This window comes from Emys orbicularis, chromosome 1, assembly GCF_028017835.1.
Source record: "Emys orbicularis isolate rEmyOrb1 chromosome 1, rEmyOrb1.hap1, whole genome shotgun sequence".
NCBI lineage: Eukaryota > Metazoa > Chordata > Testudines > Emydidae > Emys > Emys orbicularis.
In genome coordinates, this window is record NC_088683.1 from 53,940,056 (window position 1) to 53,953,018 (window position 12,963).

Below are 12,963 nucleotides of genomic sequence, written 5' to 3' on the forward strand. Positions count from 1 at the left end.
TCAGGTTTTGCCTTCTGCTTTGGTGAAATAGGAAAAAAAATTTAATACCTTGAGAAACTGACCTAATTTTATTAAATGGGAAAATGCAACATGAAGGGTGCAAATTTGAACACAAATTCAGGAAATACAAAATCCAATCCCAGAATTAACTTGGCTAATTGCACAGTGATATCTGTTCACTTACACATGTAGCAGTCTAACCCAGTAACAGAAAGTATTGCATATATGTGTAGTGTAGCCAGGATAATGTTGTTATTGGAAGTGGACATTTTCTGACTTTCTGGTTTTGATGTAACATTAGTAATAAAAAAAAAAAAAAAAAAAACACTCACCGGGGCTAAAACACAAGGCATACGCACAGTTGCAAATACTTTGAGCTGCAAAGCTCAGGTGTGGATCTCAGCTTCCCTTGAACTTTAGGATGTTGGGTCCAAGGTTTTGAATTGGGCCCATCTGCAGTAAATACATTGCATCAAAGAAATTACAAGTTCATCACATGTCCTCAAAGGAAACCATAAATGGATATTGCAAGGAAATCCTCTTTGAGGTATCTAAGGGCTTGTCTACACTGGCAATTTACAGCACTGCAACTTTCTCGCTCAGGGGTGTGAAAAAACACCCCTTTGAGGGCAGCAAGTTTCAACGCTGTAAAGCACCAGTATAGATAGTGCACCAGCGCTGGGAGCTGCGCCCCTCATTGAGGTGGGTTTTTTAGAGCCCCACGCGACCACACACGGCACGTTAAAGCGCTCCCACGGCAGCGCTTTAGCGTTGCCAGTGTAGATTAGCCCTTAGTAACTTTTGGGAATTTGGCATCAATTCACAGAAAAACAACGCACTCATAACCTTAGGAAGGGGATTTACTTCATAAACAAACATGAAAAGAGACATAAGGTGTGCTGGTGCTAACTAGATGTAAATGGATGCCAAATACACATTCACATGTTGGATTATTTTCAGTTGCTTTGGCTAAGGGCTTTTCTTCCCTGCAACGGTTAGCATAAATGCACTCAAGTTACTCCACTGGGACTAGCCTAGCTCAAGTGAGAACAACCATACTGGGAAACAACACAGAAGCTACACAGAGTGATTGGATTAGCAGTTGATGAGTTGTCCTAACTGGAGCTGCTGCATCCCTATAGCACTATTAGCAGAGTGTCAGCAGCACTCAATCCTCAACACCCCGTCCCCCTTAATCCTGACTGGCCAGCTAGCTGGAGTTTAAAGAACCATTTAACTCAAGCTAGAGATTTTTGTGTGTGGACAGGAGTTGGGGTGGGGCAAAACTCAGGTTATACCTCAAGCTAACAGTGCAGTAAAGAAAAACGCTATGACATACATTATAAATCTAAGTCCAGAATGTGAGTGTTTTTATTTATATATGTTTTCAGCAAAAGAAAAGGGCGAGAAGAAGTTGTTTGGCTTTTCTTTCGTGCCCCTGATGCAGGAAAATGGGAGGACATTGCCAGATGGCACTCATGAACTCATTGTGCACAAGGTAATTTCAGTCAGAAATCATTCTGTGATGATTCCTCTGAAAAGTACTCCAAATGCCCAGAGGCGTTAAACAAGGGAAGACTGAACTGTTAGCAAATGAATGATGGTCTTATTGTTAAAATGTCCTCTCAACATTCTGAGGAGCTTATGTTCTCTGTTTATAATTGCAGTTCAACCTAGTTATGTATTTCAATACAGCACGTACTGTAAAGTCACAGTACCTCAGAATGTAGATTTAAATAAAACCTCAGTTGCATAAAGAATTCCATAAACCTAGGGTTGCCATATTTAAACAGTGAAAAAAGAGGACACTCCACGGGGCCCCCGGCCCCGCCCCAACTCCGCCCCTTCCCCACCCCCATTCCAACCCCTTCCCCAAAGTCCCCACCCCAACTCCGCCCCCTCCCCTGAGCACCCTGCATTCCCCCTCCTCCCTCCCGCCCCCCGGGCTCCGGCTGCTGCTGCGCTGGGGAAGTTGCTTCGGCCCCCGCCGCGGTGGAGAGCGTCGGGAGCTGGGAAAGTTGGAGCCTGGGGAGGAGGCAGCTGCGTGCTCGGATGCCGCCGCCGCCTCCATGCCCCGGCAGATCGGGGGAGTTGTTAGTTTTGGCTTTGCTGCAGCCACTTGCACTCGTGGTCCCCTTACCATGCCTCCCTATTTTCCCGGACATGTTCGGCTTTTTGGAAATTCCTCCCAGACGGGGATTTGAGGACCAAAAAGCCGGACATGTCCGGGAAAATCCAGACATATGGTAACCCTAATAAAGCTAAAAATTTTCACAATGTAAAAATGATAGCCACTCTTGGAATATATTTGACCAGGTTGACCCCTCCCAGGGCCAGCTATTCTGCAGCAGATCTGCTGTGTGAGGTCTGTTAAAAAAAATTCATTCAAATGTGCATGCAAGAAGCTCTATCTGTGTTGAGATGGAATTTGATATACACCTAATAAATAAAACAACTTGCAATGTGTAGGTGCTGCTCTAGTCAAAAAACTGTGCAGAATGATTAGTGTTTTACACCAGATGTTTGGGTACTATCTAAACCCACAGATCAAATGAGGATTTTCCCATCTATAACGAGAGCTACCCATGAAAGCTCTTGTATAGGCAAACATTCTTGTTATGCTGAGATGCAAGCTTAAAATTATTTCTAACTTTGCTATTTGAAAACGCTAGTCATTTTAAATTATGCAACAGGCAGACTCATCTTGTCAATAGCTGAATCTGCTCTGGAGCCAGTCAGTGGCTGAGAAGGCCAGAGACAGACTCTGCTGGAGAGAAGACAAAGAATTAATAAGACTTGAAAAAACGTTTTGTTGTGTTAGACTCTAGTACCGATAACATACTAGATATTTAAGTATATTTTTGAAATAGGGTGGTTTAAAACATCAGGTGCTCAGTTTTTCTGCTGTTTCTCTGTGCGTTTATAATGCAAATCTAATCTTTGGACATTTGTGCTGTTCTTATAAATGTTTAAACATCTTTAAGAGATGTCTGCTTGCTTCATAATTTATTCAATGATTTGTACGTGCATTATTTTAAGTTGTGTGTTTTGAGAGGTGCTTGATTAAAGATTGTAGGCTATCTATGTAAAATAAAGCAGTCAGCAACAAAGACAATGCAATGTTTTACATGTAAATGTTTTGAAACAAAAAACATACTGTTTCTAACAGATTTGGCTTGTTGCAATGCAGTTTGGGTGAGAGCCCCCACTGGTGAAAATTGTCATAGCTCCATTGACTTCAACAGAGCTACCACCGTTTGAACAAAATGAATCCTTTGTTTTTATTCATTGCAATGATTTTAACTTGGTTGTTTTCACAGTGTGAAGAAAACACAAACCTTCAGGATTCTAGTCGCTACCTCAAACTCCCCTTTTCAAAGGGAATTCTCCTAGGGAATAACCACCAAGCAATAAAAACCACTAAAGAGTCTTTCTGGATTACGTCTTTTCTCTGCTCCACTAAACTCACGCAAAATGGTAGGATGATATGTTGATTATTTAAACATGATGAACTCAAGTGAATTTGATGGGTGGTTTTTTCAACACCAAATGGGCACTAAAGCACTCGTGTTGTGACATAAAAGATAGCTGATGCTCTGTTTTGAGGTTTTAAAAACCAGTATTTTTCCTTAATTTTGATGACCAGATGGAAACAAATGGTACATGGTGAACCACTGACTTTATGCAGTTCAAGGATGCTTTTAAATTAACATAATATTGGAATCACATACGTTATTTTTAGAATCAGTCATCAGAACCCAGCTGCTTTGAAAAATCTCTTAATCTGTTTGTTTGATAGTTATTTTAAAAATGTTTATTATAGGCTTCAGAGTAAAGCAGTTTTCATTTAATTAGATGGTTATTGCTTTTCTGATATGACATTGCATTCCCCCCTTTTAAGTCAATGATCATTTAGCAAGTTATGATTAATGAAAATAACCTTATATTCCTGATAGTGTTGTGAATATATAATCTATGATGAAGCATACAGGCAGATTTATGTTTTGAGTTTTTCCAGTATACCACGTAAGATTCTAGGCTTGGTTCCCTTATGCCTAATAGTATGATTCATAACAGCAAGGAAGTGTGGCAGGGCACCTCCTTCGTCTCGCCACACTTAGCACTTCCCCCCTCTGGCGATGGTGGGCCTGGGGTAATCAGCCCCATTCAGGCAGGGGTTGCCTTCCCCCTTCGGTGCTCCCTTGGTCATATTTTCAGGGTATGCCTAAGGGTTGTCCTAAGGGGTGATCCTCCACCAAACAAAAAGGAAACAGTCTCATAAACAAACAAACAAAACCCAGGATTGGTACCTTTCACTGCCTCCTCACTGGTGCAGGGTGTCGTCCTGTTGGTTGCTCTGGGGTGTCAGTCCTTCCCCTGGCAGGCACTCAAGTTTGGCTCTTTCCCCTATGGGAAGGAGCACAGCCTCTCACCCTGGAGAGGCTTATTTCCCTACTGCCACTAGCCTGGCAGCAGCTTCTCTCTCTCTTCCTCCTTTCTCTCACCAGAGGAGGGGTTTTTAAAGGCCTCAGGCAGCCCTTACTTGGAATCAGGTGTCCCTCATTGACCTGAGGTAACTCCTCAGTTAGTAGGGAAGAGGACTTTTAACATTCTGGGGCTAATGTATCTGCCTTCTAGCACACTCTTACAGCCATCCAGCCTGACTTTGTCACAGAAACTACTCACAAACAACCAGATCTTTTTTTCTCATAAATATTCTTTATGTACACTTGGGACAGTTCTTTGATATCCTCTTTTGTTTTTGTTTTTTGTTTTGTTTTTGTTTTTTGGTGTTTTCGTTTCATTGTTGTTAGTTTTTGTTTTGAGTGCTCTGAAACCATTTATTACTGCCAGTTTAGGAGAGGTGCTGTGGTTTCCCCATGGTGCCTGTTCTGCCAGTTGTTGTTCAGCAGGAACACCAGGAAGTCAATGACCATTGAATGTTGTAGACTAGCTAGTCCTCAGTCGTTTTCACATGTCGGATAGCCACAGCCAGACAGAGGACCTTTTTCATTTGAAATTTGATAGTAGACACAACTTCATTGACCTTGGCCACCATGTTCTCAATGTGAATGAGGAGAGAGTCCAGTTTTGTACAGACCTGGACCTAGGATACAAGGAATCTGTTAGATCAGTGACTCTGAAGCCAGGAAGGCATTGTATTTTTTTAGCCAGCTTTTTCACTAGCTTCTTTTTCTTGTTGAGTTTCTTCAGAGCCTCTGTGTTTGTGTGAGGTATGTTGACTGCTTTGGCCTCATCACAATGTTGCTGGTCTCCCAGCACGCAGACTGAGAATTTAGGACATGGAGTGGACTTAGGCCTGACTTTGCCAGAGAAACACTTATCCTTCTGTGGGTCACAGTTTTTTAGATTGATCTGCAAATCTACAGTTTCCAAGAACTTATGTGGTTCACTTGAGTCCCTTTACAGGACCTCCCTCAATGCTTTGTGGAGGGTGTTGTTGTAAAGCTTCTCTCTCCAAAGTATCTTCTTTGGGGAGGTTCGTGTTGGTGAGTTTCCAGCCCCTCATTCTGAATAAACAAAAAAATGGCAGAACATTGCATGCTTAGGAAATGAATGCAAAGGACCTGGATGTTTGGTCATGTGAGCATTCACTCTGTTGGGATTCTGCATGTTTATTAAAAATAGTTAACAAAATTTAAATTATACATAGATTTACTTTTATCCAGCAAACACCTGTATCAAATTAACTAGTACAAATTTTACTAAGTAGGTCTGTTTGTTTGTTCCTTTTTCAAAGTTATGAGAGACCCAGATGTGCCTAGACACAAAGGGTATCTACCCTGTCTGTAAATAGGAAGTGAGGACATTTTAGCCAGTTGGCCTGCATTCAGTACTGATGCTTACTACCAATTGAAATGAGCACAAAGAAGCAGCTGTTCCACAGTGAAAGGACATGCGATATTAGCGTGTGTATTTCAAGTGATGGACCTGTACTTAAAATTAATCTATCCACATTCCAACAAACACCATTCAATATCTGATGATAATTAATAAGAAAACAGGAGTGACTGCACTTGGGGGATTCTGGAATTCCCAGAACTGAACTTTTCAGAATATTATACATACTATATATGGGAATTTCATATTCCATTTTGGAGAATAGTAGGCCACATGACTTTCCCTCACATGAAAACTTTAGGATTTATGGGAGAAGGATAGAAATTTAATCCCAAATGCTTTCCTTATAAAGATGATCGTAACCCTTTTTTTTTAAAAACTCAAGAAGTTAGATCAAAACCATTGCCGTAGTGCCAAAGGGTTTATTTTTTTAACCTAACAAATCAGCTCATGTTTAAAGAGTAGGCCTCTGAAATGTGTGTTTTTCGCTCCTCTTGAGTGCAATTTTTTTCACCACCATTGATTTTTTCCCCATTCAAACCTCCATTTTCCTGAAGGGTTTGTTATATTCTCATTTCTCTGTTGAGAACTGTTTCATTTTCTGGTTTCTCTTGACATGTGAAAGTGATTGTCTCTTTACCCTGTCACTTGGGATTCTCAGACCTCATATTGTTCTTGTATTCAGTTCATTTCATTTATACTTGAACTATTCCCTAGTTGTATTTTTCCCCTTAAATGATTTATTTGAAGTGAGCATCTTAGAGTTGCATTTTATCCCCAACAAATCCTTCGTAATGAGAATCAACCCTCCACCCATCTAGTTCTTTCAGAAAAAAGTGAAAATAAACGTTTTTCCTGCTATGTCTTTAGCCAGTCTCACTACTTGATGATCCAAGAATCAAGTTACATTGCTAGTTGCGCCATCCAAAAGTTGCACTTCATCGAAGATATGGTGCATACTTGCTTGAAGAAAGAAGGAGAGAGCTGCAATCTGGCATTGGTCCTTATACCCATGCAGAGTTCCATTGAATTCTACAAGGGGGCTTAAGGGTCCACCTGCATGGATCCCTGCCGCACCCTCTGACTTAAAGTGGTTTCCATCATACACAGGGTTTACAGTTTGGTTCAATGGCTCTCAGCATCTCCCCTATACAAATTGTTCCAACACTTCTGTTGTTGGAATGGGGTCCTGAAGCTGGCCTTAATCAAGAATGATCTCTTTGACAAGTGTTCAAAATTATTAATGGAGCAATTGCAAGTTGTGGGTGAACAAGCTGGCCAGACCATGTTACTGCAGACCATAGGCAGTTCCCTTATGAGATGATGTAAGCTCAGTTTTCGTATATGGTTGCAGTTGAAGAATTTTAAAACCTGAAGTGCTGGCATTCTTTCAGCTGTAATCTTTAGTGTGTTTTTTGCAGGGGATATGCTTGATCTTCTTAAGTGGAGAGCCCACCCGGACAAAATTGCAGGCTGCCTCACAAAACTAAAAGAAATCGATGGTTCAGAAATAGTAAAGGTATATATTGTTCTTTCCTTGTTTGCTTTGGAATTAACTAATGTAAGGAAAATAATTTCTTTACATCTTACAAAGAAGTACATTTGATAATAAATTCTTGTTATTCTTCCTCCACTTATAGTTTCTTCAGGACACACTGGATACTTTATTTGGCATTTTAGATGAAAATTCCCAAAAATATGGGTCAAAAGTATTTGATTCTTTGGTAAGTTGTACTTCATGGTTCTGCATAACCATGCTTACAATAAAGATACTTGATAATTTTTAAATAAGATTTTAACACTTTAAGAAATGAGAAAAGGGCATTAAATTTTTTCTTTTTCCTTTTTTCTTTAGGTTCACATAATAAATTTGCTGCAGGACAGCAAGTTTCATCATTTTAAGCCAGTAATGGACACTTACATTGAAAGTCATTTTGCAGGTGCACTTGCATACAGGTAAGGTCCTAACTTTTTGTAACTGTTTGGAATTTTGACAATTATAGGTACTAAGCAGAGCAGCCATAAACTTCAATTAATAGATGTATTGAACTTAATTTCTTCTGATACTATATTTTAATTCCCAAAATGAAGTCTAATAATAGCTGAAATAATTTTAAATGATCAGAGAAACGACTTCCTTCAGTTCTAATATTGGATTAAGAACTAGACTTAGAATAGTCTATCCTTAACTTGAGCATAATGGATGATAACCAGATATTGATCTTGGATTTGAACATCAAGTAAAAATAAATTAAATAAATTGCATTCCTCTTTATGTAACTTGCCACCACATTATGGCAAGCTAGAGCTTAAAACTAGACCCAGTTGAAATTTTTAAATTTGAAATTTCAAATATCTTGGGAAAAATTTTGCAAAATATTCTGTCCGTCTCCCACCCTTCTGCTCCCCGCAACCTGCTCAACTTAAAACCCACTTCTTCCCCAAACTTTTCCAATTCTGATCTCACCAGTGGTGTCCTTTTATTCAGGCCCACCTGAAATGTGGCAATTGATGTCTGGGTTTTTTGGACTGTAAATTCTAATATTCCTATTATTCATCTCATGATGAACCGCAGCCACCTGGAGGATATTATATGGCTACATAACTGTTTAGGACAGGAAGTGAAGATCATGGTGGTGATCCTGAAAAACTTACACACATGTTTAAGTTTATGCCCTGAAAAGTCCCACTGACTTCAATGGAACTTCCCACAGTACTTTTAAATTTAAATACATGCATAAGTCTTTGCAGGATCAGGGCTTTGTACTTTATCCAACTGAAGATTCTTAGGTATTCAGAATGCAAGTATCCACACTGGAATTTGGTCAGGACGCTATGGCTCATAGCCCTACTATTGTGAAAAATACCATGAGATCTTTAATGACTGTAAATGGTTAGGAGGACATTTCTTATACATCTAAATCAAGAGAGACTGCTTCCAGCAATGCAGTACCCCTACCATCATGGTGTTCTACTGCCTCAGAGTATACAGTACTGAATACTGAATCATGAACCTCACTTATTTCCAGACTCTGCTTAGTCATTGTTGACTTACCATCTAAGGGGTTGTCTACACTTACTGGGGTATCGACATGCGGCGATCAATGCATCGGCAGTTGATTTAGCGGGTCTAGTGAAGACCCACTAAATCGACCACAGAGCGCTCTCCCGTCGACTCCTGTACTTCACCTGAACGAGAAGCACAAGGGGAGTTGACGGGAGAATGTCTCCCTTTGACATAGCATAGTGTGGACCCCGCGGTAAGTAGATCTAAGTACGTGGACTTCAGCTACATTATTCACGTAGCTGAAGTTGCGTAACTTAGATCGATCTTCCCCGTAGTATAGACAAGGCCTAAGTACTGTTCAGGTTCAATGTTGCTTAGTTTTAGTGATCTAATGAGATCACAGTCCAAAATCACATGACTTCAGGGAGAAGCAGAGACTATTTTAAATGCAAATTGATTTGTTCTTATGCATTAAATTAGTTTTTGCATCTTTATCAAAGCTATTTAAGTGTTTATACTTAGTTAATAAAAAATTTGAATGTAGTATTATCAGATGACTTTGTAGCATATCTACAATTGAGTGAAAGTTTGGCCCTGTTATTATGCACAATACACTGCCTTTACAAGTTGGTAATTGCTGGAAGAAGACACCTTGTGTTTCAAAACTTTTTTTGTGTTTATTTTATGAAAGCTATTTGTTCACATTTCAAATCCTAAATTATTATAGTCCATATTAAGAAATTTGTTAAATAACGCTTTCCACGCTTCTGCACTGTAATCATTTTCCTTTTTATGTTCTAGAGATCTTATAAAAGTACTTAAGTGGCATGTTGATCGAGTAACAGACATGGAGATACAAGAGCATATCCATGAAGTGTTAAAGGTAATAGAAATCATCAGAGACAATAACACACCTGACCAGTGCATTTGTATAGCAGTACTAATTTAAATCAATTGATTTCACATGCATGGTATATATGAGTGGTAGAATTACAAAACCTGTTCAGTGCACTCACACACCTGTTGGGTACAGTCAGTCAGTTTATTCGCCCTTCTGGAAACTCTTAATTGTGAAAAGAGTTGATTCATGGTGTTCACTCCAGTAGAACTCAGGAACTGAGGACTCATTTGTTGATTGCAATACGGATAGTGGTTGGTTTCAAGAAACCTTATGTAGATTACACAAGTGGTAATTATGTCTGTGATAAAATAGAAGACTACAATGACCAGATAAAGCAATTTAATGAGACAGTCCTTGTGTCCCAGACAGTTCAGTTAAAACTGGAGTTTTGGTTTGGTTTCAGTCAAACCAAGCTACCATCAGTCACCCTCTCTGTTCCTCTTTCTCTGCCTCTCTGTCATCCATTTCCCTCCTCACTTGCAGCTGTTGGCATAAGGTCTCGCTTCACCTCTTACTTGAAGTTGAACATTGTGTTATATTATCAATCTACTTAGTATATACTCCAGCAATTTGCAACTTAAGGTCAGCTTGTTTTGTCACTGGTGATGCCTCATTCTCTGGTTACCATTAAGAGGAAAGCATTTTTGTTTAAATGGGAAAACAAATAACTAGATTTCCTAGTCCTCAATGCTACCTCTTGATGAGCAAGTGCTCCCTGGTGTATAGATTTTATTAAAGGAAAAAGAGTAAAAAACGTTGAAAGGCCTTATTAAAAGATTGGCAGTAGATCGCTGCTAATAAGAAGATTACAAACTTTCCAGATTTAAATGGCATGTTCTCCATACTGACACATGCTATAAATATGTTTGAATTATATAAATTTGCTATGTTTTAAGTTTACTAATTTTAAAGAAGAATGAGTTCAATATGATTCAGGATCTTTGTGTTTTGACATTTGTAGGCACAAGAATATATCTTTAAATATATAGTTCAGTCTCGGAGGTTGTTCTCGCTTGCCACTGGTGGACAAAATGAGGAGGAATTCCGCTGCTGTATTCAAGAGTTGCTTATGTCAATACGATTTTTCCTTTCCCAAGAGAGCAAAGGGGCTAGCGCTTTATCTCAATCACAAGTAAGTATCATGAGTTTGCTCGGTTTGATTATTATCATTACCAGTATTCAATGGGAAAATGTGTGTGCGTGTGTGTTTGTTACATAGAATGTCAAATTCATGTTGTCTGCAGTAAATTGATAGTTCCAGTTAATGCTTGCACCAGTAGTGGCTTAGAATGGAAATTTTCCATACCTCCAACTTCTGAATAGCAGAACTAGGGTTACCTTAGCCAGAGTGTTTGTTTTGAATTGGAAAGGGATTGTATTCTGTTAATACTTGTTCCAGTGGTTAGAAGAAATCATAACTGCAAAACAGAAATCGAATGGCATCTCCACATGATTTTGGGTATTCAGTGTTGCATCATTGCCCAGCTTGTTTAAGCACCTTGAAACCTGATCTCTTGAACCCCCAAGAAGTTTTCTCACTTTTAAAGGTTTAATTTAATAATCTTGCTAATGAGCACATTGTGCTGTAATCAGATTCTTAAGTTACACTGGGCCTATTAAAATTGACCAGTGCAAAAGGCAGTGGTCAAAACACACTGAGAACAACTCTAAAAATCCAAAATTTTATACAATGAACAGAGCTCTCACTTTGGGGAAAAAACATTGGACCCTAGGTATCTTCAGAAAATGTTTGAGTGCATCCCCAGCCCTCTCCATGTCAGATTCTCCTGACCAAAGATCTGCTTTTCCATGATTGTTCATCCCTTTGAGCTGCACAGAAAACTATGTTTCAGGGAAAGACAAAATTAGTAGCAGAAGAGCAGAGGGATGATTAGGCCAAATTCTTCCATCGGATCTCATATGAGCAGCTTAACTGAAGTATTTTGGGCAGAATCATATAAATGAGCAACTCTGGGATTTTCCCACATTCTAAGTGGTATCTTTAACCCTCTAGCTGTGTACATCATCCACACTGGGGCCAATACTAAAAGGAGATTAGGGTTGGGTAGAATGTGATTTTCATGTCAATGAACTAGAGTCAGAAAGGTAGAAGGAAAGACATTCCAGGTTCTAACTACCTTTACGTATCATAACTTTCTTTTTCTTCAGTATTTCTTGTTTATCTTCCAAATCCATTTCTTTCTCCAGTGAACTACTAGCTCTATTTTTAGATTTCTAAAGTTAACTGATAGTTCCAGTGCAGTTTTCATCCAAAATAACCTCTTTAAATACTGGAAAAAATGAGAGAGAGACGGTTATATTCCTTACCTAGAGGAACCTCAATGTCACCTATTCGTGGCATCTGCCAGTTTCTGTTGTCCTTGTGAGTGAATAATCTCCTCTTACTTGTGGCTATTGTGAAGCCTGTAAGTGATAACTTATCTGTAGTCAAAGTCCAGTTGTTTTATTTGATAAAAGTTGGGATGTTCATGAGAGAGAAAAACAAAGAACCATAAATAATAGGCTGAATCGTGTTTTAAAAGAAAATAAATATATAGCTTTAAATCTGAGTAACATGAGGATATTTCTTCTTAAATTCTAACTAATTGATTTGAATGTTTCAAATCTGAATCACATTTTATAACTTGAAATTGAAACATGAAAATAGGTTTCCGTGACTGCTAAAAGTGTGTGATGCTCTTGTCACTGGTCACTCTGTAAACGCTGAAAATTTCAAGTGTGTTTCACTGTATTTAATTGGTATTTTTTAACCTTCTTCTTTAGGCTGTGTTTCTCTGCTCCTTCCCAGCTGTATACTCTGAGCTGCTGAAGCTCTTCGATGTGCGAGAGGTGGCAAACTTGGTGCATGATACTCTAGGCAGCTTGCCAACCATCATGCATGTGGATGAATCCCTTCAAGCTGTTAAACTGCAGTGCATTGGTAAAACAGTGGAAAGTCAACTATACACTAATCCAGGTAAGGTGATAACATCCTGAGCTGTCTGCAGTCAGAATAGCCTTAATGACGTCTCTCATGCACAGGTCAACAGAGGCAGGGGTAAAAACACAGGTTTCATAGTTATGTTTCTTGAAAGTTACAATTCCCAAAGCATTGTTTTGCAAAGACAGTTACACTAAAAAAGTCTCTGTTTTACACAATATAGTTAGTAAGATTCCAGTTGTAAAACATGAG

General features: G+C 39.1%; 1 protein-coding gene and 1 pseudogene across 1 annotated transcript in view; one reads left to right on the top strand and one right to left on the bottom strand.

Annotated features, from left to right (window-relative positions):
* The window catches only part of DOCK4 (dedicator of cytokinesis 4), a 306,106-nt gene that overhangs the window by 167,033 nt on the left and 126,110 nt on the right, over nt 1-12,963 (top strand). Inside the window, exons 16-23 of the mRNA XM_065401620.1 lie at nt 1,392-1,498; nt 3,321-3,477; nt 7,284-7,381; nt 7,503-7,586; nt 7,718-7,818; nt 9,671-9,752; nt 10,732-10,902; nt 12,555-12,747. Coding sequence (XP_065257692.1) covers nt 1,392-1,498; nt 3,321-3,477; nt 7,284-7,381; nt 7,503-7,586; nt 7,718-7,818; nt 9,671-9,752; nt 10,732-10,902; nt 12,555-12,747 — 993 coding nt within the window. The remainder of the gene's footprint in view (nt 1-1,391; nt 1,499-3,320; nt 3,478-7,283; nt 7,382-7,502; nt 7,587-7,717; nt 7,819-9,670; nt 9,753-10,731; nt 10,903-12,554; nt 12,748-12,963) is intronic.
* On the bottom strand, nt 4,845-7,248 carry LOC135890033 (large ribosomal subunit protein uL1-like; annotated as a pseudogene).